This window comes from Pogoniulus pusillus, chromosome 11 (assembly GCF_015220805.1).
Source record: "Pogoniulus pusillus isolate bPogPus1 chromosome 11, bPogPus1.pri, whole genome shotgun sequence".
NCBI classification, from domain to species: Eukaryota; Metazoa; Chordata; class Aves; order Piciformes; family Lybiidae; genus Pogoniulus; species Pogoniulus pusillus.
The window spans coordinates 17,800,902-17,828,653 of NC_087274.1; the positions used below are offsets into that span (position 1 = coordinate 17,800,902).

At 58.3% G+C, this 27,752-nt stretch overlaps 1 protein-coding gene across 1 annotated transcript; it reads right to left on the reverse strand.

The window, feature by feature from the left end:
* Positions 1 to 27,752, reverse strand: SIGLEC1 (sialic acid binding Ig like lectin 1). Its single transcript, XM_064151840.1, has 24 exons — positions 27,651 to 27,752; positions 26,173 to 26,304; positions 25,537 to 25,646; positions 16,190 to 16,266; positions 15,369 to 15,725; positions 14,985 to 15,281; positions 14,127 to 14,390; positions 13,378 to 13,632; positions 12,542 to 12,841; positions 12,023 to 12,277; positions 10,449 to 10,751; positions 9,245 to 9,499; positions 8,192 to 8,485; positions 7,380 to 7,634; positions 6,621 to 6,923; positions 5,413 to 5,667; positions 4,456 to 4,761; positions 3,928 to 4,179; positions 2,761 to 3,060; positions 2,355 to 2,609; positions 1,399 to 1,695; positions 968 to 1,067; positions 792 to 864; positions 1 to 446 (listed from the first exon to the last, which is right to left on the reverse strand). Exons 1-24 carry the CDS (start codon positions 27,750 to 27,752, stop codon positions 429 to 431), a joined length of 5,415 nt encoding a protein of 1,804 aa, XP_064007910.1. The 3' UTR covers positions 1 to 428.

Below are 27,752 nucleotides of genomic sequence, written 5' to 3' on the forward strand. Positions count from 1 at the left end.
GTTGTGGTTTATTTGCAGGAACAACACAGGGAGGCCCTGGCACACAGAAGGGCTGTGGGCAGCACTCTGGGATGGTGGCTTTGGAGGGGTGGAGGAGACAGGAGGATGATGGACAGGAGAGGTTGTTCCTGGGGTTGCACCACCACGGAGAGATTATTTTTCTCCTGAGGTTGTCACTGGAAGAGAGCAGCTCTGATCCGTCACAGCTTGCCAGTGCCTGGCACGGGTGGTGACAAGCACCAGCCATGCCCAGCATAAGAACAACATCCATGGTGGGGAGGGATGAGGGGCAGCACGGGACAGGAGAGGGGTTGAGAAGGAATGGGAACAGGGCTAGGTTATCCCTGGGGCCTGGATCCAGCCAAGCTGAGGCTGTATGGTTCCAGTACCAGCTGCTATAACTGCTCCTGAGCCAAACCAGCACTGGTTTAGGAAGCTCCATCCACCTGGAAAAGGTTGGGGTTAGTTAAGGTTGTAGCTCATAAGGTCAGGGGAGCACCCAGGGCATCACCCAGAGGGGCCACCACCCATTGTGAGCTGTGAAGCCCCTCTAGGATGAGCCTGCAAGGGGTAATTCCGGTGCTCAGCAGGCTCTGCCCCTCCTGCTCTTTCCCTGATTCCAACAAGGGTGGCCAAGGCTGTGGTGGCATCACGCAGCAGCCTGGCTGGGCCAGATCCTGGCCCACGTGTGAGCCTAGATCCACAGCCCCCAGCCCCATGCTCTCCATCATCCACAGATCCTCCATGGGCATTCCCTGGGAGCTCAAAGTTGACCCCGTCAGAGTCCTTACCTGAGCTCGCTCCTGTTTGCTCCTCAGCTCAAAGGTGTCCTCAGAGTTGGACAAGCCCCTAAACCTCCTCATCCTGGAAGGGAGGAGAAGGAGCTGCCACCCCTGCTCCCCTCCATGGGCCAGCTCAGGCCAAGGTGCCTGTCCCCACCTCGTCCCATCTCATCCAGGGACATTACCTGGGCCACAGCTTCACAGCCAGAACAGTCAAGGTGGCCACACAGATAAGAGCCATCAGCAGGGCAGCCACTACAGTGAGGGCCTGGAGGTAGGTGAGAGCTGCAGGCAGAGAGAACTCAGGGCAGATCCACAGCAGAGCTGATGGCTTGGTAGGGTGGTTTGGGGAGCCTTGAGCAGGGGGTGACACCTCCCAGCCCCTTTTCTCTGCGACTGAATCTGGGTCAACGTGCATGAGACACACACCCCACACCCCCCCCCCCCAAGCCTTTGAAACCCCTGCAGGAATGGGGACTCCACCACTGCCCTTTCCATGAAGAAATCGTTCCTCATGTCCAACCTAAACCTCCCCTGGCAAAACTTCAGGTCCTTTCCTCTTGTCCTATCACTTTAGCCACCCCAGCACCTCAGGGTTGGGGGCAGCCCCACTCACTGTGCACACTGAAGTAGGCACTGGCGGTGGCATTGCCCAGGGGGCTGCTGGCCATGCAGATGTACTCGCCCGAATGCTCTGGTCCCACATCCTGGAGCTCCACACGCAGGCTGTTGTGGGAGGGGTACACTCGGAATGCTGGAGAAGCGGCTGGGGCCAGGCTGGAGGCCAGGAGCTGGCCGTGGTGGTACAGGAGCATGGTGGAAGGCGGGTGGCTGTCGGCCGTGCACAGCAGGATGCCCACTTGCCCGCTGCGGTTCTCCAGGAAGGTGCTGATGGACACATCCCGAGGTGGGTCTGTGGGCAGGAGACAGGGCTGGCAGCGGTCCATGGTGTGGGACCTCCTCTCATGCTGGCCTGGAGGCTCAACAAGGGCTGTGTGCTCCTCCAGTGTGGAGCAGCTCCAGCCCACCCAGCCCTGGGCTGGTAGTTTCAATCTTTCTCTAGCTCCTCACACCCCTCCTTAGCTGGAGAGCACTTTCTGGCTTGGAGCACACCGACTCTAAATCTGACTTTTGAGGGGTATCACAGAATCTTTAGAAGAGACCTTTAAAGGTCATCTACTCCAACCCCTCTGCAGTCAGTAGGGACATCTGGAATTAGATCAGGTTGCTCCGAGCCCCATCCAACCTATCCTCCAACACTTCCAGGGAGGGGACATACACAGTTTGGTGTAGCCACTGCTAGACACCAATGTCCTCTTCCCTGGGTCCGAAGGGAGAGGAGGAAGCAGAGGAGGCAGGGCCTCACACCACACACAGCATGACCATGCAGGTGGGATGTGAGATGCTGGGCTGGATGCACACAGCGTGTTGGGGACTCTGCAGCCCATCCTGCCTGTGGCCTGTCCCTGCGGGCGCTGGGGACACTCACAGAGCACACTGAGGCTAGCATGATAGGGACTCTGCAGCCCATCCTGCCTGTGGCCTGTCCCTGCGGGAGCTGGGGACACTCACAGAGCACACTGAGGCTGAGCGGGGCCGAGGTGGCACTGCCCCGTGTGCCGCTCGCCCGGCAGCGGTAGGAGCCGGCGTCAGTGCTGGAGACATGGGTGAGGGCAAGAGAGGCCACTGGTCCGTCCTGTAGCCACCTGCTGTTCTTGTACCAGGTGTAGTTGGCCTCCTTGCCCACCCAAGGGATGCCCAAGCAAGTCATGATAGCTTTGGTGCCTTCAGTGACTTCTGGTGAAGGCTCAACCACGATTTTGACCCCTGAGGAGGAGAAGGGAGATTGGGAAGTCAAAGGATGCCCAAGGCTTGGATTTGTACAGGACAACACCAACCCCAAGACCCCAGAAAAGGCTGCCAGGAGCCACAGCCCCATGGAAGGACCTTTTAGGACTCCAGCATGGGCCACCCTCACCTCCCACATCCAGGTGCAGGGCCGAGGAGGCAGTGCCATAGCTGTTGTTGGCGGAGCAGATATAGAGCCCTGTGTCCTGTAGCTCCAACTCCACCATCTCCAGCCGCAGGGAGTTGGGCGTCAAGTGGACTATGAAGCGTGGGTCAGCTGGTCCCCGTGTGGAGGCCAGTGGAGTGTGGCCATGACCTCGATGCAGGGTGATGTCAGAGGGTGGGAAGCTGTCAGCAGTGCAGAGCAGGATGGCATGATGCCCACCCTGGGACTCCACCAGGGAGACAAAGGATGGTTCCTGGGGTGCATCTGCAAGAGCAACAGCAAAGACAACCTTTCTTCCCCCCCCCCCCCCCCAGACAGCTCTGGTGGCAAGGGACTATGGATGGCCTTCAAATAGTCTTGCTCTTAAAGGGATGGAGTGGACTTGATCTATGAGGACAGGCTATGAGAGCTGGGGCTAAAGGAGAGTTGAGGAGGGACTATTGACAAGGTCTTGTAGTGACAGGACAAGGAATGTATTTAAACTGGCAGAGGGGAGATTGAAACTGGATGTTAGGAAGAAGATCTTTCCAGTGAGGGTGGTGAGACACTGGCACAGGCTGCCCAGGGAGGTTGTGGAGCACAGAATCGCAGAATCTTCGACCACATTCCGTGATTCTGTGTTCCACAACCTCTCTGGAGGTGTTCAAGGCCAGGCTGGGTGAGGCATTGAGCGATCTGTCCTACTGGGAGGTGTCCCTGCCTGCGGCAGGGGGTTGGAACTGGATGAGCTTTGAGGTCTCTTCCAACCTAAACTATCCTATGACTTTAAAAATCACAACGGTACAGCATCTTAGAGGTCCCGAAGAGCTTCGTGGCCTCTTAAAGGTCTCCTCCAACCAAACGGAGCCTATGGCCATGCCCCTCTCTCTCGCGGAGCTTGGGGGGTGACAAGCTGCAGAGAGGGGGGGACAAGGGACGTGACGCAAGGGCTGGGCATCTCCGCGGGCGAGGGGTGGGAACGCGCAAGAGACCAGGGGCTGTCAGCGGCCTGCCGTAAACTGCCACCAGGTGGCGCCACAGACCACCCTGCTAGCGCAGCGCCCCCGCCGCGGGGCTGCCCTGCGCCTCCGCCCGCCGCGGCCCCGGCGTGTGCCCGCCTCACTCCGGCCCACGCAGCCGCCTCTCACTCACACAGCACCCGCAGGCTGACGGGGGGTGCCCAGCGGCGCCGCGGCCCCCTGCTCGCCTGGCAGCCGTAAACACCCGCGTCCGTTCGCCAGGCGCTGGGGAGGGCGAAGGAGGCGTCAAAACCTTCCACCAACCATCTGCCGTTCTTGTACCACGTGTAGAGTGTGCCCGGGTGGGCACCCACATCCTGGCAGGTCAGGATCACGTCGGTCCCCTCGGGCACCTCGGTGGAGGGTGTGACCACCACCCTGATGGCTGAGAGGAGCAGAACAGAGTTGGCACAAGTTTTGGTCACCTCGGGAAGAGCCTTTCCCAGCTCCAAAGCTCTCAACCCCATCCTATAAGGTGGGTGCTCACTGGGTGCCCACCCAAGCGGGCAGCAGCCGCCTTCCTGCCCTCCCACCAACTTCTTACTGCTCCAGACCCTCGTGATGTTCTGCTGCCCAAGTTATTTGGTCCATACCCCTTGCTGCCAACACCAATCCACCTCAGGTGGTCCCCAGCCCCTTATGCCACCACCCACAGACTCACCGTGCACACGGAGGGGCAGGGCTGTGTGGGTGCTGCCAAGCTGACTTTGTGCCAAGCACACGTATTCACCCTCATCTTCCTCAGTGGCCTCCTGGAGCTCCAGCCTCAGCACATTGGGAGAAGAGGAGATATGGATGCTCTGCCTAAGGTGGTCACCTTCCATAGAGGGGCTGGAGGCCACCAGCTGCCCCTCCTTGAGCAGGGTGATGTGGGACAGGGGGTTGCTTTCCACGGTGCAGAGGAGGATGACTGAGGTCCCCTTGCCACCCTCCATGAAGGCCTTCAGCTGCAGGTTCCTGGGGGGGTCTGCCAGAGAGGATGTCGGGAAGAGGAGGATAAGTAGCATCTGGGCGAGTTGGAAGATCCAGCTTGTGGTGCTCAGGTCAGGCTCAGCTGGGCTCTGAGCTGAGGGCTGATGCTCTGCTGCTGGGCTCTGCTGCCTGCAACACAGGACCTGTGCAGGCAGAGCTCCTAGCCAAGGAGACTGACCCCTAACCAAGGACAAGTGACACACTGAGGAACCAGAGGTACAAAACTCAACTTAAGACCTGAAACAAAAGCTAACTGGATTTTGAGATTCTAAAGCTAAGGCAGGACCCACTGCCTGGTTCTGGAGGGTCTCCAGACCATAATTCTAGGAGGGTTCCCAGCTGAGAGTGGCCAAGAGACAAATAACATGTCAAGGATCTAGAGATAGGATAAGAGGAAAAGGACTCCAGGGAAGGCTTAGGTTGGACATGAGGAACAATTTCTACCCTTAAAAGGGTTGTCAAGGCCTGGCCCAGGCTGCCCAGGGCAGTGGTGGAGTTCCCATTCTTGGAAGGGGTTTCAACCCATGGGGCTGTGATGCTGAGGGCCATGGTTTGGTGGAGACCTGGCAGTGCTGGGCTCAGGGTTAAACTTGGCTAACATGAAGGTCTCCTCCAACCCAAACGGGACCATGATTCTGTGACTCACAGAGGACGTTGAGGGTGGCAGGAGCTGAGCTGCGATTCCGCACCGGGGTCTGAACAGAGCAGTAGTAGGAAGCAGCATCAACAGCAGCAACAGTGGGGAAGGTGAGGGTTGGAGCTGAGCTACTGCTGAGCCAGACCCTGTTCTTGTACCAGGTGTAGCTCAGAGCTTCCTCATCGTTGGTGTCCACCACACAGGTCAGGTTGACAGCATCACCTTCCCGGACGTCTGGGGAGGGGGAGATCCAGACCCTGGTAGCTGCAGTGGAAGGGGAAGGAGATTGTGTTCAGGGTGGTCTGGAAGAGATGGAGATGTGCTGGCCAGCTGCCTCTGCCCTGGGGAGGCCACATCTACAGTATTGCCTCCATCTTTATTATCAGCCCCTTGAAGAATTGAAAGGCCACAGAAATGTCTCCCTGGGGCCCTCTTTTCTCCAGGTTGAACAGCCACAACTCTCTCAGCCTGGCCTCACAGCAGAGCCCTTCCAGCCCTCACATCATTGCTGTGGCCTCTTCTGGCCCTGCTCCAACAGGTCCCTGTCTGTGCTGTGCTGAGGATTGCAGAGATGGCCCCAGCACTGCAGGGGGTGTCTCAGCAGAGCAGAGGGGCAGAATCCCCTCCCTGCCCCTGATGCCCACACTGCTGGGGACCAGCCAAGGACACACCTGGCTCTGAGTTGTGAGCACACAGTGCCAGCTCATGTCCAGCTTTTCACCACCAGCATCCCCCAAGCCCTTCTCCACAGGGCTGCTCTCAGTGAGCATCCTCTTCTCACCTGCTCTTCTCACTTGCTCCCTGGGATAGGACAAGGAGCAGTGGATGGAAGCTGCAGCACAGGAGGTTGCAGCTCAACACAAGGGGGAACTGATTTCCCGGAAGGGTCCCAGAGCACTGGCACAGGCTGCCCAGAGAGGCTGTGGAGTCTCCTTTACAGGAGACTTTCAGTGCCTGTCTGGATGTGTTCCTGTGTGGCCTGAGCTAGATTGTAAGGTCCTGCTCTGGCACGGGGGTTGGACTGAATGAGCTCTTTGGGTCCTTTCCAACCCCTGACATCCTGTGATCCTGTGATCCTCCAGTGGTGCTTATCTCCACCTCTTGACCACAGCACCCTGGCACCACACTTCTCCAATTTCAGTACATCCAATTTTGATGCCTTTATCCCAACCCCATCCCCTGACCCTCCCCAAAGGCAGCCCCAGCCCCTCACTCACTGCCTGCCGTGAAGGTGGCCATGGCACTGGCATTGCCATGGGCATTGCTGGCAGAGCACAGGTACTCGCCCTCATCCTCCAGCAGCACGGGGCTGATGCTGACCCGCAGCGTGTTGAAGGCCAAGGTGACACTGTGCCGTGGCAGGGTGATGGGTTGAGGTGGCGCCGTGGAGGCCACCAACACCTGGTCCTTGTAGAGAGCCAGCTCTGCCTGCGGGCTGCTGTCCACCGTGCACTGCAGGACACCTCGCTGCCCACCGGGGGTCTCCAGGAAGGATGTCAGCACTGGCACCCGTGGAGGATCTGCCCAGAATGGTGAACAAATGCCGAGTGCCCACCAAGAGCCACCCAAGGGCCCCACTCTGGCCCAGGAGGGCTCTCATGTCTAGTACCATCCCACCTCTGGCAGCATTCCAGAAACCATCCCATCGCTGGAACTATCACTGGCACCATCCTATTCCTGACATCATCCCCATTTCCATCCCACCCCTGTCATTGTCCTACTGCCAGCACCATCCCCCCTGCAGCACCATTTCAGGCACCATGCTAGCACTGAAAATATAACTGGCACCACCATTCCTGGTGCCATCCCATCACTGGAGCTGTCATTGGCACCATCCTATTCCTGACACTATCCCCATCCCTATCATTGTCCCACCCACAGCACCATCCCATAGCCAGCACTACTGCACTCCTGGCTCCATCCCACCCCCAGTGTCCTGTTCCCCTCTCCTGGGCTCCCAGGAGGGTGCCACTCACAGGTGACACGCAGGCTGACAGCCGGGGAGGTGCTGGTCTCCGAGGGGCTGCGGGCTCGGCAGTGGTAGGAGCCAGCAGCACTGCTGGTGATGTGGGGCAGAGACAGGAGGTTGTCTGGGCTCTCTTGAAGCCATTCACTGTTCTTGTACCAGGAGTAGACAGTGTCACCCTGTGACTCCCCTGCCACTTGACATGTCAGGGAGACATCTCCTCCTTCCAGCACCTCTGCAGATGGTGAGATGAGGACTCGGGCAGCTGGAGCATGGAGAGAGCCAAGAAGGTCTCCCCTCAGCCTCCTTTTCTCCAGGCTGAGCAACCTCAGGTCCCTCAGCTGCTCCTCACAAGACCTGTTCTCTTCACCAGCTTTGTTACCCTTCTCTGGACACTCTTCAGCACCTCAATGTCCTTCTTGGAGCAAGTGGCCCACAACTGAACCCAGGATTCAAGGTGTGTCCTCAGCAGTGCCCAGTCCAGGTGGGCAATCTGTACCCAGAGCTGAGGAGTTTGGAATCAGGTGTCTGGTGCATGGGGGAAATAGCCCCAGAGCTGGAGTGGAATCCAGCAGCACTGGGTGGGAGTGCAACCCCCAGCTCCTGTGTTTACACATCTGTGGGGACACACTTGGAGCAACCAATCTGAAGGCCATATCCCAACCCAAGAAATTAATTCATCCCAGGAGCCCTGCTAACCCCCTGGGTGACTTCAGTGCTGCTGGGTCTTGCACCTGAGCCCCTGCGCAGGGACCTCCCTGCAGCATCGATGGGGACATCACCTTCTCAGTGGCTTCAGGTTAGCCACCAAGTGGCACTCACTCTGCACACGGAGGTACTGTCGCCCTGTGGTGGCACCATGTGCGTTGGTGGCCGTGCAGTGGTAGCTGCCTTCATCTGCTGGTGTCACGTCCACGATCTCCACCTTCAGGGCGTTGGGGGCAGCCGAGACGCTGACCCGCGGACTGCTGCCGCCACCGCTGGTGGCCACCAGCTCCTCACCTCGGTGCAGGGCCAGCTGGGCAGGAGGGTTGCTTGACACCAAGCACTGGAAGATGGCCAGGTGGCCTCTCTCCACCTCCAGGAATGCTGTCAAGTGGAGGTCCCGGGGGGGATCTGTGATGGGGGCAGAGAATGGTGGCTGTCAGATCCTCCAGAGAGAGAGAGAAGGAAAAGCTACCTCAGCTGCAGGGATGAAGGGAAGGTCTCTACCAGTACAGGACCAGAGAGACCACACCATCTGCAAGTGACAGCTTCACCCAGAGCAGTCCCACTGGTGGACTGTGCCTCAGCGTGGCCCTCAAATGTGTAGAAGCTGCAGGGTCACTTGGCCATGCACACATCGAGAGCACACTGGGTCAGAAGGAAAACTCAGACACTGCAGGTGGTGGCAAGGAGGGAAACGTCCACAGGAGGAAGCCCCAGGGCATAGGAACATAGAATCTCGGAATGTATTTGACTGGAGAAGACTTTCAGGGCCACCAAGTCCAGGTCACCACTAAACCCTCAGCACCACATTTCCACAGCTTTGAAACCCCTCCAGGGATGGGGACTTTGCCACTTCCCTGGGCAGCCTGGACCAGCCCTTGACAACCTCTTCCATGAAGAAATTGTTCCTCATGTCCAACCTAAACCTGCCCTGGCACAACTCGAGGCCGTTTCCTCTTCTCCTATCACTTGTTTCTCAGCAGGAGAGACCAACTCTCACCTCACCTCAACCCCCTTTCAGGGAGCAAGAAGCTTTCCCCATGCATACGGACTCCAAGACCCACTCGTGCACCCCCCACAGGCCTGAGCAGAGCTGGGCACACGTGCAGGGGCCCAGGCTGCACAGCCCAGGATGAGAAGGAGCTGGGGACATCAGCCCATGCTTACACAGCACGTCCAGGGAGACAGCGGCGGAGCTCCGGCTGCTGCCCTCCGTGGTGGCGCTGCAGCGGTACAGCCCCGAGTGCCTGCTGGCCACAGGCTGAAAGAGCAGGGAGGAGGCTGAGCCTTCGGCAAGCCGCTGCCCGTCGTGGTACCAGGTGAAGTTGGGCAGTGCCAGGGAGTGGCTGCTGAGGTGACAGGTCAGGTTGGCAGTGTGGCCTTCCAGCACGCGGGAGGATGGGGACACTGAGATGCTGGCAGCTACAGGCAGGAGGCAGACAGGCACCAGCATGAGATCAGCCACCGCGGTCAGCACTGCAGCCCCTCCTGAGGTCTGCCAGCAGCTGTGCCACGAGCAGGTGAATCACAGAATCGTGGAATTGTTTTGGCTGGAAAAGACCTTCAAGATCATTGATCCCACCCTTACCCCAGCAGTGCCAGGGCACCACTGAACCATGGGCCTCAGCACCACAGCTACACCCTGGAGAGTTTCAAAGCCCCTCCAAGGATGAAGACTCCACCACTGCCCTGGGCAGCCTGGGCCAGCCCTTGGCAACCCTCGAGGGAAAGTAATTGTTCCTCATGTCCAACTTAAACCTCCCCTGAGGCAACTCGAGGCCATTTCCTCTTGTCCTGTCACTTGTTCCTTGAGAGGAGAGACCAACCCCCACCTGGCTGCAGCCTCCTTTCAGGAATTTGGAAAGAGCCAGAAGGTCTCCTCTCAGTCTTCTCCAGGCAGATCACTCCCAGCTCCCTCAGCCACTCCTCACAAGGCTTCTGCTCTAGACCCTTCACCAGCACCTCAATGTCCTTCTTGGAGAGGGTAGCTCAAAACTGAACCCAGTGTTTGATGTGTGACCTCACCAATGCAAGCGCAAAGGGAACCCTTGTCATGGCCGTGGGGAAAGCCTCAAAACCCACCAGGAGAGGCTGGAGGGGCTGGGACAGCCTCCTGCTGTAGCAGCCCCCCCTTTAACCCCAGCCAAGCTCCACCTAAATGCCAGGACTTGCTCACCACAGCCCTTCCAAGACAGATGCTCTTTGATGCTCTGGGTTTCATGGGCTGGTTCTGTTCATCCCATCCTGCCACCACCACTCTTGCTCCCTGGCATTCCCTCCTCCCCCTCCCCTCTCCCAGGATTTTCCCAAAGGCAGCAGGGAAGTGTGAGACCAGGCTCTACCCTACCCACCACCCCACCAGCACACTCACTCTCAGCTCTGAAGTCCATGGCCACGCTGGCATTGCCCAGTGAGTTCCTAGCCCAGCACTCGTAGGTCCCCTCATCCTCCAGCACCACCTCCCAGATCTCCACCTTCAGGCTGTTGTAGGACAAGGTGACGTGGACCCTGGGGTTAGGGGCCGGGAGGCAGCCCTGGGTGCAGGCTATGGCTTCTTCTCCTTGCCACAGAGTCAGGCTGGCCTCTGGGTCACTCTCAACGGTGCACTGGATGATGCCCACTTGCCCACCTTGGGTTTCCAGGAAGGAGCTCATCACTGGTTGCCTTGGTGGAACTGTGGGTTATAAGGCCTCTGGTGAGAATATTATCATAGAATCCTAGAATCAGTCAGGGTTGGAAGGGACCACAAGGAACATCTCGTTTCAACCCCCCCTGCCATGGGCAGGGACACCTCACACTAGGTCAGGCTGGCCAGAGCCTCATCCAGCCTGGCCTGAAACACCTCCAGGAATGAGGCTTCCACCACCTCCCTGGGCAACCCCTTCCAGGCTCTCACCACCCTCATGCTGAACAACTTCCTCCTCACCTCCAGCCTGACTCTCCCCACCTCCAGCTTTCTTCCATTCCCCCCAGTCCTATCACTCCCTGACAGCCTAAAAAGTCCCTCCCCAGCTTTTTTGTAGCCCACTTCAGATACTGAAAGGTCACCTGGGAGCCTTCTCCTCTCCAGACTGAACAGCCCAAACTCCCTCAGTCTCTCCTCACAGCAGAGCAGCTCCAGCCCTCTGATCATCCCCGTGGCCCTTCTCTGGACACCTTCCAGCACCTCCATATCCCTCTTGTACCAGGGGCTCCAGAACTGGATGCAGTACTCCAGGTGGGGTCTCACAGTGCAGAGCAGAGGGGAAGGATCACTTCCCTCACCCTGCTGCCCACACTGCTCTTGCTGCAGCCCAGGCTTTGGTTGCTCTCTGGGCTGCAAGAGCACACTGAGGGATCATACTGAGCTTCTCATCCACCAGCAACCCCAAGTCCCTCTCATCAGGGCTGCTCTCAAGCCAGTCCCTGCCCAGCCTATATTGGTGCTTGGGATTGCCTTGACTCAGCTGCTGAACCTTGCGCTTGGTCTTGTTGAACTTCATGAGGTTGGCTCATGGGTTCCTGGGGTTGAGACAGCACCAAGAACTGTTTTGGACTGGTGCTGCCTGATGTCACCTGAGCAGCTCTTCCTATGACCTTCCATATGTTAGACCCCAGGGTGTTTCCTCTGACAGTTCTCTGTGAGGGATCTGCGTGCCCTGGGCACCACTGGCTTGAACTCATGGTCTGAGTGCAGGTGTCCAGCCCTACCCCAAACCCTGGGTCAACAACACTTCCAGGTCTGATTTTTCCACCCTCTCTTCCCCAAGCCTGGAGTATCTGTGAGACAGCTGTAACCTGAGTGCAAGAGACAGCACTTGGTTGGCTTTGCTGAACCTCAGCCTATCAATCCAGCCTGGCCAGGTGCCTCTGTAGACCCTCTCTGCCCTCCAGCAGACAAGCACTAGGAGACCAACGCTGCCACCCAAGCTGCTGTCGTCTCCAGACTGCCTGGGGCGCACTTACAGAGCACACGGAGCGGGACGGCCGCCGAGGTGTGGCTGCTGTTGCGGCGCTGGAGCTGGCACTGGAAAGCTCCTGCGTCCTCAGCACGGATGCTGGGGAAGCGCAGTGCTCGGGAGGAGCTCTCCTGCAGCCTCTTGCTGTTCCTGTACCACGTGTAGAAGGTCTCCTCTGCTTCATCCTGATCCCCCAGACAGGTCAAGGTGACGGCTGTCCCTTCCTGCACCTCTGCTGAGGGCTGGATCAGAACCTCTGTAGCTGCAGGAGGGATGGGAGAGGAATGTCAAGGAGGGAGAGAAAGCTTCCGCAGCAAACCTTCACCCTTCCCCTGTCTCCATCACTCCCGGGTCCTTCTCCTGATTGCAGCTTCCCAGCAGGTGCCCCCCTAACCTGTGCTGCTGCCGGAGGTGACTCCTCCCTGCAGCTCTCAGAGCTTGGTGCCGCAGCCCCTCAGAGCCAGCCCCAAGGGCTCAGCGTCACCCCAGCCCGTGAGGAGCTGGCAGGAGGAGCAGCAGGACTCACCGCGGGGGATGAAAAGCTTGGCGGCGGTGGCGTTGCCGAGGGCGTTGGTGGCGGTGCAGAGGTACTCCCCGGCGTCCCCCGGCCCCACGCCGCGGATCTCCAGCCGCAGGCTGTTGCGGGCGGCAGCGACGCCAAACCGCTGGCGCGGGGCTGCCTGCCACCCGCTGGCTGCCAGCAGGGTGGCACCACGGTAAAGGGCCATGGCGGCGGGAGGGTGGCTGTCCACGGCACAGCCCACGATGGCCACCCGGCCGCCCTGGGTCTCCTGGAAGAGCGTCACGGTGGGGTTCCGGGGAGGGTCTGTGAGAGCAAAGAAGGTGCTGCAGCTCGGGAGGTGCCGGTGGTGCGGGTGATGCCTGCGGGTGGTGCCCTGAGCTCCTCGGAGCTGCTTTCCCCCCTCATCTCAGCAGTTGTATTTCCTCACAGCAGTGCCCAAGCCAAACCTAAGACTGGTTGAATTGTGTGTCCCCCCACCCCGGCTTGCAGAACCCCAGGCTGCCCAGGGCAGTGGTGGAGTCTCCATCCCCACGGGGGTTTAAAACTCATGGCTATGTGTTGCTGAGGGCCATGGTTTAGTGGTGACCTGGCAGTGCTGGGTTAAGGATTGGCCTTGATGATCTTAGAGGTCTTTTCCAACCAAAACAATTCCATGATTCCATGCTTTACATCAACTTCTACCCAGCAGGGCTGCAACCTCCCTCTCAACCAGACCTACAGCATTCAGGGCAGAGACTGTGTTCTGCCTCAGGTGAAGCTGTGCAGCTGCTGACACAAAAGGACCCTCATCTGATGGGGACACTGCCCCCCAAGCCCCAGAAGGAGCCATGGGCACTCACATGTCACGCTCAGGCTGATGGGCTGGGATGTGTCACTGCCCCAGTCGTTGGTCACCTTGCAGGAGTAATAGCCAGCATCGGTGGCAGCCACGTGGTGGAAGAGCAGGGTGTGTGCTGGGCCCTCCTTGAGCCAGGCACTGTTCTTGTACCAGGTGTAGCTGAGGTCCTGGCCCTCCCTGACAGGGACATCACAGGACAAGGTGGTGGCTGTCCCCTCCCGCACCTCGGCCGCAGGCCTCACTGAGATCTCGGCAGCTGGAGGAGACAGGACTGAGCTCAGGATGGCCTTGGAGGCAGCAGGGCAGTTTCCCATCCCACCAAGCCCTGCAGCATGGGAGACAGTCTAGGGAGGAGCAGGAGGCCTTCCATCCCCAAGGATGATGAAGATGGAGGCAGGAGGTGTTCGAGTTTGATAAGGGATGTTGGTGTGGCACGATGGAGGCAGCACCACGAAGGATGAAGGGAGCCAGCATGGCATGGTGGAGATAGTGCCATGAAGGGTGCAGGTGTGGCACAACGGAGGCATCACAGATCTCCACCACAAATTCACCAGCTCCTGGATTTCCACCCAGTGCTGGCCACTTCAGTGCCAGCTCCCTGCCCACTCCAGTGCCAGTTCCCTGCCCATTCCAGTGCCAGTTCCCTGCCCACTCCAGTCTAGACTGGATGGATAACCTACCTCCCACTCCCACAGCCCCACCCCTCCTCCAGCAGAGCCTCAGGCTCAGGAAAGGTCCTGGGCCACTTACAGAAGACATAGAGGGTCAGGGCAGGTGCTGTGCCAACCCCCATGGCATTCTGAGCTTCACAGTGGTACTGCCCGTAGTCCTCACGCTGAACATCTCGGAGGGTCAGGGTCTTCTCAGTGCTTATGGCCACCCCATCCTTGTACCAGTGGTATGCTGAGATGGGAGGGTAGCTGCTGCTCACCTCGCAGGTGAGGGACACTGTGTCACCCACACAGATGTTCTGTGTGGAGGGGGTGGCTGACACCTGGGTGTCCTTTGGGGCATCTGTGGGAGGACAGGCAGGCATGGTGAGTAGTGGTGAGCCTAGCCTCACAGCAGAGCCCTTCCAGCCCCACCAGCATTGCTGTGGCCTCCTCTGGCCCCACTCCAACACGTCCTTGTCTGTGCCGAGGACTCCACAGCTGGCCCCAGCATTGCAGGGGGGTCTCAGCAGAGCAGAGGGGCAGAACCCCCTCTCTGCTCTGCTGCCTACAGTGCTGGGATCAGCCCAAGGCATGTTTTGGTGCTAGCTCATGTCCAGTTTTTCATTCACCAGCACCCCCAAGTCCTTCTCTGCAAGACTGCTCTTCAGCCCTTCACCCCCAGCCCAGACCGATACTGTGGAGTGATCCAGCCCAGGTTCAGGACCTGGCACTTGGTGGTGCAGAACCTCATGAGGTTCACACAGACTCACTCCTCAAGAAGTGGAGAAGCAGGAGGGGAGTCTGCTCTGCCTCTTTGCAAGGAGCCCTGAGCAGAGAGCAAGGCAGGAGGCATGGTGGGTGGCAGGAGGCAGATCTGGGCGGTGCGACCGTGGCAGGAGCGTTCCCATGCCCCAGCCCTGCTCAGCCAGCCCCTGAGAAGAGCCTCCCCACATACGTCTCACCCGCAGGATGACCTCCCCAGTGGCCTTCTTGGACCCGTAAGAAGCTTCACAGAGCAGCTTTTTGGAGTGGTCCTTCCAGGAGAAGGAGGTGGTGAGGGTCAGGTAGTAGCCAGCCCCACTCGTGTCCAGCTGGAAGCGGCTGGACACCACCGAGACCTGTGGGTCGTAGCCCTCCCAGCGTAGGGCGACATCTCCCGGGGGACAGACGTAGGGCGTGGAGCACACCAAGGTGGACGTTTGTCCCTCGGTTTGCTCCTCGGGGCTGGCAACGATTGGGCTCTCGAAGTCATCTGGGGGCAGAGAGGAAAGGGTGAGGTGCCCACAGGGGGCGGGCAGGCAGGGAGCTGCCTGGGGAGGGGTCTCCTGGCGGTACCCACCCGATACGCTGAGCATCACATCCCGTGCCGCCGACCAGCGGTCGCCGTTGACGATCTCAAAGCGGAACCGGTAGGGTCCGGCGTCCTCCGACGTCAGCTCTGCCAGCAGCAGGCTGCAGTTGCGGGCAGCCAGGTCCCCCAGCAGGCGGGCACGGCCCCTGAAGCGAGCGTCCACCTCCTGGGCAGCCGAATGGTACACCACCGTCTTCTGGTCGTTGTAGTCCTTGTACCAGAGGGCCACGATGCCCTCGCTGGCCACCACGCTGTCGGGGTAGCTGAGGGCACAGGGGATCAGCACGCAGGAGCCCCTGACACTCCAGAGGGACTCAGGGTAGGTGACTCCCCATGAGCCCAGGGCTGTGTTGGAGAGGGACAGAGGGAAGGAGGGGGTCAGGGTGCCAGCAGCCTGGCACAACCGCGTGGCCTGCAGCCCCCTGCTCTCCTCCTGGCACCCACCAGGTTCCTCACTCTCCACTCTGACTCCTTGTCCTTTTTATCAGGCCCTGGGTGTCTCCCTGCCACTCCATGCCCACCCCATCCCAGAACTCAGCCCCATGGGCACCACGGGCAAAGCTGCCACGTGGAAACACCATGTGGCACATGCTGGCAAACGTTCCCAGAACATGCCATGGCCTGTGGGGGAGCCAGGACCAGTCTCAGGGTCTTCAGAGCCCATCCTGCTCACCCCTTGGGCATCACACATGGGTCCTGGCAGGACCAGGGCACCAGCACTCCTGCTCCCAATCCATGCTGGTGCAAATCCAGGAAACCGGCCCCTTGCTGGTAGGAAGGAGGCAATAGGTCCTCTAGTGGCACCATACCTGGTGGGAGGAGGCTGGCCAGGAGCACAAGACACTGGAGCGAGCACATAGCAGCACCACGGGCACTGCTGGGGGTCCTAGGGTGGAGCAGTGGGAGGTGGCTGTTCTCTGAGATGGGTGTTTGGCAGAGGGGACCCTGGTGACAAGGAGAGGTGGCCAAAGCCCTTGGAACACGTTGCACATCAGCACAGCAAAGCCTTTCCCACCACCTGTCCCCATGCTGACTGTCTGCCCCAGTGCCAGCCTCTTCCCCCCCCAGCACCTGCTCTGCATTTTCTCATTGCTCATTTGGTTCACAGAGACATTTCAGACTCCAAAGTGGAGCTGTAGTTTTGCCTGGGATCTTCCCTGGCCAAATCAAAGCACCAAGGGCAGGTGAATGGCCATTAGATGACTTTACACATGGAGTGGGACACCAGGGGCTGAGAGGACAACACAAGGGCTAGAAATAGCCACGGGGATCAGCCTCTTGGCTGAGGGTGAAGGAGGAAGGAAGCTCTCACTCCCCCTCTCCAATGCCAGTTTCATTTCATCTGCTGCACTTCTCCCAGTTTCAGTTTCTGGGCAGTGTGGCCTTGAAGGGATTTTGGGTGCAGGACCACAGATCCCCAGTGCCCAGCCAGCTCCTGCTGGTGGGACCTTGCTGTTTGTTATCTCCACAGAATTACAATGTTTAGCAACATTTCTCTGTGAAATCTTTGTCCCAGCCTCTCTCTGTGCCCAAGTACAGTGTGGTGCTGGCCTGGGCCAACCCTGTTCCACAGGCTGGAGCAGGACTTAATCTGGCTCAGAACCTCATGCCAAACTGGGAGGAACCTTTGGATGGCATGCTCTGGGAAACAGGAGGGAAGAGGTGATTGACCCTGCAGTGGGCTCTCACAGGATCACACAGGATCACACAGGATCACAGAGGATCACAGATGTCAGGTTTGGAAGGGACCCAAAAAGATCATCGAGTCCAAGCCCCCTACCAGAGCAGCACCACACAATCTAGCTCAGGTCACACAGGAACTCATCCAGACAGGCCTTGAAAGGCTCCAAAGAAGGAGACTCCACAGCCTCTCTGGGAAGCCTGTGCCAGTGCTCTGGGACCCTTACAGGAAAGAAGTTCCCCCTTGTGCTGAGCTGGAACCTCCTGTGCTGCAGCTTCCATCCATTGCTCCTTGTCCTATCCCAAGGAGCAAGTGAGCAGAGCCTGTCCCCCCTCCTGACCCCCAGCCCTCAGAGATTTACAAACATTGATTAGATCCCCTCTCAGTCTTCTCTTCTGCAGACTAAGCAGCCCCAGGTCCCTCAGCCTCTCCTCATCAGGCAGTGTTCCAGTCCCCTCATCATCCTCATAGCCCTCCTCTGGACTCTCTCCAACAGATCCTGTCTCTCTCAAACTGGGGACCCCAAACCTGAAGGCAGTACTCAAGATGAGGTCTTACCAGGGCAGAGTAGAGGGGGAGGAGAACCAACCTCGATCTGCTGGACATACTCTGCTTAATGCCCCCTAGGATCTCACTGGCATTCTTAGCCACGAGGGCACATTGCTGTCTGGCATCCACAGGCAGAAAAACTGCCTTGAGGGATCCCATGGGTGCCAGCAAGTGCAAGGGAGACCTCAGACTTCTTCAGGCTTTGGTGGCAGTCAGCCATTGCCATAGAAATGTGCAGCAAAGAGGGGAAGCTGCAGCTGGTGGTACCTCCAGTGCAGAGAGAAATGGGGAGGGCAGAATGCTCAGGCAGCATCCCTCTGGGGTGAGGGCTTCATGTGAACTCCCCATGGTGCTCCCATCCATCACATTGCTCCTCAGGGACAGGGACCCCACAGCCCCACTGCCAGTCCCATCCCACAGGCAGAGCTGGCAGTGGGGAGGGAAGGGGACAGCCCCATACCCACCTTGGCACTCATCCCGTCCCAGTCCCAGAGCACCAGGACAAGCCTGGAGGTATCTTGGCAACTTCAGCAGAAAACAGATGAGGCCCAGCCCTGCAGAGATGTTCTCACCACTGATTTCCTCCCCTTCTGCAGTCATCTACCCTGTGGCAAGGTGCCCATGAGCACCCTGCCAGCCCCTACGCAGCAACACATGAGTGTCCCATCCCAGCCCCACTGGGTGACCTCAGGGCCAATCTCTGTCCCAAGTGGCCCCGTCCCAGCACATCCCTGGGGAGCAGTGGCATTACCTGGGGGTGTCTGTGCCTCTGGTGGTGCTGGCTCCAGAGCAGTGGCATCAGGGCTAGTGGGTGGCACCCAAGGGACTGGCTATTTATCTGGTGGGGGTGAGGACTCCAAAACCACATCACTTCCCCGTTCAGGGCTTTGTCCTTGCCACTTGCTTTTGGGAAGTGGCTGATACTGTCAGCTCTTTCCTGCCTATGGCTGAGCTGGGGCTGGTTTGGGGCAGGATCTAGGGGACTAGCCTTTTGAGGAGCAGCTGAGGGAACTGGGGTGCAGCCTGGAGTGAAGGAGGCTGAGGGGAGACTTTCTGGCTCTCTGAAGGTCCTTCCCTGAAAGATTAGAGCCAGGTGGGGATTGAGCTCTTCTCCCAAGAAACAAGTGATAGGATGAGAGGAAGTGGCCTCAAGCTGTGCCAGGGGAGGTTTAGGCTGAATGTAAGGAACAATTTCTTCCTCTGTCCTGGTTTGAGCTAGACCAGAACTAATCCTGGGCAGGGATTTGGCTTCTCAGCTCAGTCTCTGACCAGCAAGGACACTTTCTGAAGCTCAGGACATGTTTGCACAGGCAGTGGCTGCATCTAGCAGAGATAATGGTGGTGTTTAGAGCTACTCCCAAGGGCTGGTATGCAGACCAAGGTCACTGCTAAACCTCGTGTGCTGTGCTGGGATGCAGTCAGTAAGAGGTGGCACTTCCAGGGAGGGGCAGGCAGGACAGGTGAGCCTAAAGTGAAGAGTGAGAGAATCCATCCCATGGATGTCTTCTTGAGGAGAAAGCTGAGGGATCGCTGGGGTCAAGCCTCTTCTTCAGCACCTGCTGTCCAAGGAGGACTTTGTTTGTTCTGCCTTCAATCCTGATCCATTTGTTCCTGAATCCAGTTCCAGAATCCAGCTCCTGAATCCCACAGGCTGGGACTTCCCCAGTGCCTGCTGCCAGCATCAGTGGTGACAACAGTGCCATTGGGGGCTGGGTTGGGTATTGACTTGTGTCCATTTGTCTCTATTCCATTGGATTGTTCTCATTTCCATCCCAGATGGTTTAGTTCCTTTCCCAACCCATCAGTCTCCCTGATTCCCTTTCTCTTCCCTCTGGGAAGGCAGAGGGGCTCACAGAGAGCCTCTGGCACCTGTCTAATGGTCAACCCAGCCTGAACTCTTTGCAGAAGGCTGAGGGGAGACATTCTCACTCTCTACAGCTCCCTGAAAGGAGGTTGGAGTCAAGTGGGGATTGGCCTTTTCTCCCCAGGAACAAGCAACATGACAAGAGGAAAGACCCTCAGGTTGCAGCAGGAGAGGCTTAGATTGGACATGAGGAACAGTTTCCTCTCCTTGAGGGTTGTCAAGGCCTGGATCAGGCTGCCCAGGGCAGTGCTTGCTCTCCTGCCACCTCAGAATCCCTCAAGACATCCTGGTCCCTGTGCTGTTCCAGGGCAGCATCCCTGCCCCAGAGGCACCCACAGACCTGCTCAGAAGATCTCCAGTGTTAGGGCCCTGCATAGATCACCCTGAGCCCACGGGGTGCAGGTGCCTGTGGGGAAGGTGATGACACTGCAGCTGGCACTTGGATTTGTTAGCTGGAGGTCAATGCTTGACCTCGTGTACATGGGAGTGTGGGAAACTGCCCTCGGGACCCTCTCACAGCTGTGCAGCTTCCCAGTGCCACCTCCCCAGCTGCTCTGTGCCAGGCTTGACTCAGCTGGGTTGAGTGCTGAGCCAGCAAGGCAGGAGGAGCAGCTGCCTGCAGCCCCAGCTGCTGAAAAAGCAATGCCAGACCCCAGCAGTAAGGCTTGGGCCAAGAAGCAAGAGCACCACACAGGGCCAGCTGGGTTTGGAAAGGAGCTGAGCTCCGTTTCACAGGACCTTGAATCCCAGCAGGGTGGGGGCCGGAAGGCACCTCTGGAGATCCTCCAGTTCAACCCCTCTGCAGATCCTCCAGTTCAACCCCTCTGCAGATCCTCCAGTTCAACCCCTCTGCAGATCCTCCAGTTCATCCCCTCTGCAGATCCTCCAATTCATCCCCTCTGCAGATCATCCAGTTCAACCCCTCTGCAGATCATCCAATTCATCCCCTCTGCAGATCCTCCAATTCAACCCCTCTGCAGATCCTCCAGTTCAACCCCTCTGCAGATCCTCCAATTAATCCCCTCTGCAGATCATCCAGTTCATCCCCTCTGCAGATCCTCCAATTCATCCCCTCTGCAGATCCTCCAATTCAACCCCTCTGCAGATCCTCCAGTTCAACCCCTCTGCAGATCCTCCAATTCATCCCCTCTGCAGATCCTCCAATTCATCCCCTCTGCAGATCCTCCAGTTCATCCCCTCTGCAGATCCTCCAGTTCATCCCCTCTGCAGATCCTCCAATTCATCCCCTCTGCAGATCCTCCAATTCATCCCCTCTGCAGATCCTCCAATTCAACCCCTCTGCAGATCCTCCAGTTCAACCCCTCTGCAGATCCTCCAATTCATCCCCTCTGCAGATCCTCCAATTCATCCCCTCTGCAGATCCTCCAGTTCAACCCCTCTGCAGATCCTCCAATTCATCCCCTCTGCAGATCCTCCAGTTCAACCCCTCTGCAGATCCTCCAATTCATCCCCTCTGCAGATCCTCCAATTCAACCCCTCTGCAGATCCTCCAGTTCAACCCCTCTGCTAAAGCAGAGCCACCAGAGCAGGTTGCCCAGGATGTCACCCATCTCCAGAACAGCCAGGCAGGCTTAGCTGCTGCTAGATCCTCATCCCACCCTCTGCTCACATCCTCAGAGCCTGCAGCCCACCCTGCCCCAGCTCCTCAAGGCCTGTAGAAGCTCAGGAACTCATCAGACACATCTGAAGCAAGGTGTTGGAGGGCTCCAGAGCCTGCTCAGCATCCCTGCTCTCTTGCAGCACGAAGCCCACCAGCCAGGCACAGGAGCAGCCACTCAGAGTGCCAGGCATGCCCTTTGCCCCCAGACTGTGTGTGGGCAGCATCCTAGGCAGAGCCTCATCCACTTCCTCTTTGCAGGTCTTGAGACATGCTCCTCCGGGGTGGTGGCTGTCTGCAAAGGGGAACCTTCTGGAGAAGCTGGAGAAAAGTGAAGAAAACCAGGGAGATGGGTGAAAATGTGCCAGGGACACCCACGTCCTGCTGCCAGGCAAGGACAGGGGCCTGCCACTGCAGCCTGGCACAAGCATCTGCTGCAGGACAAAGTTCCCACAGAATCCCACAAAATCCTCACATCCCAGGGGAGTAGGGCTTGGGAGGGACCTCTGGGGGTGGTCCGGTCCAAGCCCCCTGCTAAATCAGGGGCACCCACAGCAGCTTGCCCAGGATCACAAAGGCATGGGAGGGTTGGAATCTATGCTCTCTGGGCAGCCTGCTCCAGGCCTCCAGCACCCTCACAGCAAACAAGTTTCTCCTCATGTTCAGATGGAACCTCCTGGGTTCCAGATTGTGCCCCCTGCCCCTTGTTCTGGCACTGGGCACCCCTGACAAAAGCCAGACCCCATTCTCTTGCTCCCTGCCCTTTAGCTCTTGCTGAGCATTGCTCAGATGCCCTCTGGGGCTGCCCTTCTGCAGGCTGAGCATCCCCAGGGCTCTCAGCCTTTGCTCCTCAGAGCTGCTCCAGGCCCCTCAGCATCTCTGTAACCTCAACTGGACCCTCTTCAGGAATTCCCTGACTCTCTTGAGCTGGGGATCCCAGAACTGGCCTCAGCATTCCAGTCGTGTCCTCCCTAGGGCAGGGTGGAGGGGAAGGAGAACCTCCCTTGACCTGCTGGTCACAATCTTCTCAATGCACCCCCGCAGCCCCTTGGCCTTCTTGGGCTTCTCCTCCGTGGGGCTTCTTCCCACGACACCTGCTGGTGTGGCTCACGTCTGGTCCTGCCTTCCAGGGCTGGTGGAGGGATGTAAGGAGGTACAGTCCAAGAGAATATGTGTGAAGGTCAGCGGGGGGAGGCTCTCTCCTCGTCCTGGAGGAATGTGGGCTGGCCAGATAAGGAGTGATAAGGAGCTGCCCAGGGGCATCCCAAGAATTCGGGGTGTGGTCTTTTGAGAGGCAGAGGGGAGGAAAACCTCCCCGTGAACAGGGAGCACAGTTCAGACGTCTTGCTTTGGCCAGGGAGGGGGGCAGAGTGACAGCCTCTGTCACCTGGGCACCCTAAGGGCACCTCTCAAGCAGGAGTGGGGGCAAAACTCAGCTTCATTCCTGGGAAAAAATGAAGTGCCTTTTGTCTTCTGTTGGTGGAGGAAGCAGGAGGAGAGGAGACAGCACTGAAGGATGGGGCCAGATCTCCTCGAAGCCTCCCACCCCAGCCCAAAACATCACCACAACCTTCCTGGGGTGAAAGGCTGCAAGAAAAGGACAAATCAAATAAATAACCTCTCTGCTGGCAGTCAGGACGGGAGAGCACAGCCAAGCCCTGGCGTCGCTGGCACCTGAGTCAACAGAGACTGTTTGTCTTGGGGGGGGGGAATGGGAAGGGTTGTCCCAGCCTGGGGGGCTCCTAGGGGGCTGAGTCGAAGCACAAGGAGAGTGGCTCCCAGGACTTTTCTCAGAGCCAGACAGATGTTGGGGACCTCCTGCCTGGTGGCCCAGGCACACTCCTTGCACCTCTCTGAGCTCCCCCGCTGCAGCCAGGCACAGATCCAGGCTCCTATGGATCTCCTCTGTCTGGATGTGCTGGAGGATGTTGGGGGGCAGGGGGGTCAGCAGGTATTTAACTCTTCTCCTCTAGCTCCATGGAGCTGGTTCAGGCTGGCTTCCTGCTGTACCCCAACCCTGGCAGGCCACCAGGGGTCACCCAGCCCTGGGCACTCAGCCCAGCTCGTTTCAGCACTGGGTAAATATTTTCCTTGGCAGAGAGGTAGGTGTGAGGCCCCGAGCCCCCCTCCCCACCCCTCCTGCACACTAGGCTGGGCTCTGCTGGTAGGACAGGATGGGAACTGGGATGGGAAGGGGCTGTGAGCCCATAGAGGGGTCTGTGCCATAACAGCTTGTCCTAGCCCTGCTGGTGTCCTCACCATGGATCTGGGGTGACTCATCCTCACTACAGCAGTGCAGGAAGAGAGGAGGGAACATGGGGTGGGGGGGAGCATGATGACCACCCAGGTGGCTGGTTTAGGGGGCCCTGGAATGGGATGGGATAGGATGCAATGGCAGGAACACGCTGAGATGGGATGAGATGGAATAGGATGGCATGGGAGTTGAAGTAGATGAAATGAGATGAGAGAACCATATGGCATGGCATGGCATGGCATGGCATGGCATGGCATGGCATGGCATGGCATGGCATGGCACAGCAGCTGCTGGTGGGGATGCAGAGCTGGTGCCATGTGGCTGTGGGGAGCAGCAGCTGAAGGGTGCAAGAAGGGCAGGAGTGAGGGATACTGCGGTCCTGAGGACCAGATTCAAACCTTTGCCCATGCCAGTGGACAGAGCATCACCCATCCACCTGGCTGGCTGGCCCCTGTGGAGGTTTGGGTATGCACCAGCACCCAGCTGAAGCCTGGGCTGGCCCTGTGAGGCGCTGCTGGTTCCTGAGAGCAGAAGTTTCAGGCAGAGCTGTTGCTCGACTCGACTCAGAGATGTCTTGTGTTGGATTCAACATCTCTGGAAGATTGGAACATGCACATATGTAGAAGCAAAATGATCTTTCAAGTGAAAAATCCACTCTGAGTGCACAAATGTGACTTTTAAATTTAGGAGACGCTGGGCTGAAGTGTTGGAAGCATTTCCAGTCACTGATCCCAGACGCTTCATTAGTCCAGGAGCCAGATGAGGGTTCTTCTGCCACCCCAGACAAGGGAAGGGCCTTAAATTATTCCTGTGACACAGTGAGCAATAAAGTACAATGTGATGGGATATGACATGGTGGCACTGGCAGCTGTGGCAGCACTGTTTGCTGCTGGGGAAATGGAGCCACTACAGCCCCAGGGCTTGGGGAGGGACAGCCTGAGGATCTCAGCATCCCAGGCAATGCTGCTGCCCAGCCGAGTGGGTCCTGGCAAGAGCAGACCCAGAGCCCAGCTCAGCATAAACCTGAGGGTTTGCTTCTCCTCAGAGCAGCATCTGTGTGTCCTCCTCTCTCTGAGGAGGGCCACTTCAGTTTAGGCTCTTGGTCAGTCATCTGGACAAGGGGACTGAGGGTAGCCTCAGTCAAACTGGAGATGGCACCACATTGGGTCAGGCTGTTGATCAGCTGAGGGGTTGGAGGCTCTACAGAGGGACCTGGCCAGGCTGCCTCCAAGGGCAAAGGACAATGGGATGAAGTTCAGCAAATCAAGTACTGAGTCCTGCACTTGGGTCCCATGAACTCCATGGACACTCCAAGCTTGGGGCAAAGTGTCTGGAAAGCTGCCATGCTGTTCTGTTCTCCCAAGGAACAGGATGGGAGGAAACAGTCTCAGGTTGCACCAGGAGGGGTTTAGGTTGGTTATGAGGAACAGGGTTTTTTTCCCCAGAAGAGCTGTCAAGGCCTGGTCCAGGCTGCCCAGGGCAGTGGTGGAGTCACCATCCCTGAAAGGATTCCAAAGCCATGGACATGTGGTGCTGAGGACCATGGTGTGGTGGTGACCTGACAGTGCTGGGGTAAGAGTTGAATTCAGTGACCTTAAACCTTCCAACCTAAGCCATTCTGTGATCTCGTGACTCTGTGTAACAGAGAGATGTGTGGAGCATGAAGAGACCAACCCCCACCTGGCTCCAACCTCCTTCCAGGCAGCTTTAGAGAGCCAGAAGGTCTCCCTCAGCCTCATTTTCTCCAGGCTGAGCAACCTGTGCCAGTCTGGGCCACGAGTTTACCCAGTACAGGTGGACAGAAATAACTCTTACCCCTTTCCAGGAATAAGAATGAGGACACTGCACACTGATTGGAAGGGGAAAGGGAAATTCTATCTGGTGTGGGGGGGTAGGATCCCTCAAACTACCACACAACCCCAGCTCCCTTAGTTGCTCTCATAAGACTTCTGTTATAGACCCTTCACCAGCTTCATTGCCCTTCTCTGGATACACTCCAGCACCTCCATGTCCCACTTGGGGTGAGGAGCCCAAAACACTCATTTTTAAGATGGAAAACACCCTTGGTTCTCCTCTCAGCTCTAGCCATGGCTTTTGAGAAGCCATCCTGCAACAAGCCAACCCTCCCTCCCTTTCTGGGGAGTAAGCAGGACTCGTGTCCCCAGGAGCTGTGCTATTGTCCCTCCTTACCCTCCCCTCATCATCTCTCTAGACACTTGGGGGCTGTTTGGGCAGGACAAACCCTTTGGTCCCAGGAGGTCCTGCTGGTGGTGACACTGGTGGCTGAAGGACAGAGCTGTCTGTGGGGTGAGAAACAGCATTCTCAGTCACAAAAGGTTTGTAAAGAACAAGCACAGCAGCTTTGGGTGGAAACACTCCAGTTTGGGAGTCCTCTTCAGATTTCTGGCCAGGAAAAGGCTTCTTCTGCCAAAGCTACTGGCAGGGAAACGTGGGCTCGCAAATCCCAACCTTTGCAGGGGGGAGTTAAGGGAAAGAGCAGCTTCATGGGAAGTGTTGAAGGCATCCCCCGATGGTGTGGTTTGGAGGAAGCCCTCACTCCAGCGTGGGACACCCCAGAGTGTCACCACCTAGGAGCTGGGGACCTTTTCCCTGCCGGGAGCTCCCTCCAGCCGAAGGGATGGAGCCACTCTCAGCTCCCGGGAAAAGGAGGGGTACGAGATGTTCCTCGCCCGCTCCCAGACATCCCTCCCAGCACACACGGAGCAGGACAGTGAGCCCTGAAGCGCAGGTCGTGTTTCAAAGCCCCGGGGGACGGCCGCTGTCAAGACGATGTCCCCAACACGGCTCTCGCCTGCATCACATTACGAGGCGCGGGCGCGGCGGCGCCGGGGGGCTACGGATCCGCTCGGCTCGGCACCGTGTTCCCGGCCACCGCCGCTCGGCGACATCCTCCCGCGTTTTGCTCGGCCTGTTTGCACCGCTCACGGTTATCAGGACCTGAAACATCAACCCGCGGAGCCGGAGCGCTGCAGGAGCCTCCCCCCAAGCCCTGCCCGCGCCGCTGCCGGGTTGGTGCTGAGCAAGGCAGGGAGATGGGATGGTGGAAATCGTGGAAAACTCTTGGTTGGAGGAGATCTTGAACAGAATTGACCCAAATCGTCAGCCCTGCACTGCCAGGTCATCGCTAAGCCATGGCCCTCAGCACCACGTCTCCATGGCTTTGAAATCCCTCCAGGATGGGGACTCCATCACTGCCCAGGGCAGCCTGGTCTGGGCTTTGACACCCCTTTCTGTGAAGAAATTGTCCCTCACGTCCGACATAGACCTCCCCTGGCGCAACTTGAGGCTGTTTCTTCTCGTCCTACCAGCTGATCCTCGGGAGAAGAGACCAATCTCCACCTGGCCCCAACCTCCTTAACGGCAGAGACGGGACAGTCCTGACCCCCGCAGCTGGGGCAGTGCAGAGGTCCCCAAGGCAGAGCTGCTGCTCAGGTCGTCCCTCCCCAGCCCATGCCCCCTGCTCGGGCCCTCTCTCCAGGTTTATTTTCCTTTCCTGGAGAACTTCAGCTGACCCAGTGCAGGAAATATTCACTGCCTGGTGGCAGGGGCTGTGGAGAGCTCGGGGGGGGGATGCAGCGTGCGTGCCTCTGATCCCAGAGCTCACTGCCTCTCCTCGTTAGCAGCTAACGAGCCAGCCAGGCTGGCTAATGCTTTCCAGATGCCCGCCTGGTGGGGGCGAGGGGCTGGAACAGGGGACGTCGGGGTGTGATGTGCCACCACAGACTCATAGAATCAGTCAGGGTTGGAAGGGACCACAAGGATCAGCCAGTTCCAACCTTCCTGCCATGGGCAGGGACACCTCACACTAGATCAGGCTGGCCAGAGCCTCATCCAGCCTGGCCTGAAACACCTCCAGGAATGAGGCTTCCACCACCTCCCTGGGCAACCCCTTCCAGGTTCTCACCACCCTCATGCTGAACAACTTCCTCCTCACCTCCAGCCTGACTCTCCCCACCTCCAGCTTTGCTCCATTCCCCCCAGTCCTATCACTCCCTGACAGCCTAAAAAGTCCCTCCCCAGCTTTTTTGTAGCCCACTTCAGATACTGCAAGGCCACAACAAGGTCACCAGGGAGCCTTCTCCTCTCCAGGCTGCACAGCCCCAGCTCCCTCAGTCTCTCCTCACAGCAGAGCAGCTCCAGCCCTCTGATCATCCTCGTGGCCCTTCTCTGGACACCTTCCAGCACCTCCATATCCCTCTTGTACCAGGGGCTCCAGAACTGGATGCAGTACTCCAGGTGGGGTCTCACAGTGCAGAGCAGAGGGGAAGGATCACTTCCCTCACCCTGCTGCCCACACTGCTCTTGACGCAGCCCTGCTGCAGCCTCACTTGCACCACAGAAGGGACCCCAGACCCAGGGATCCACTCATTCTTGTTCTCCGTCAT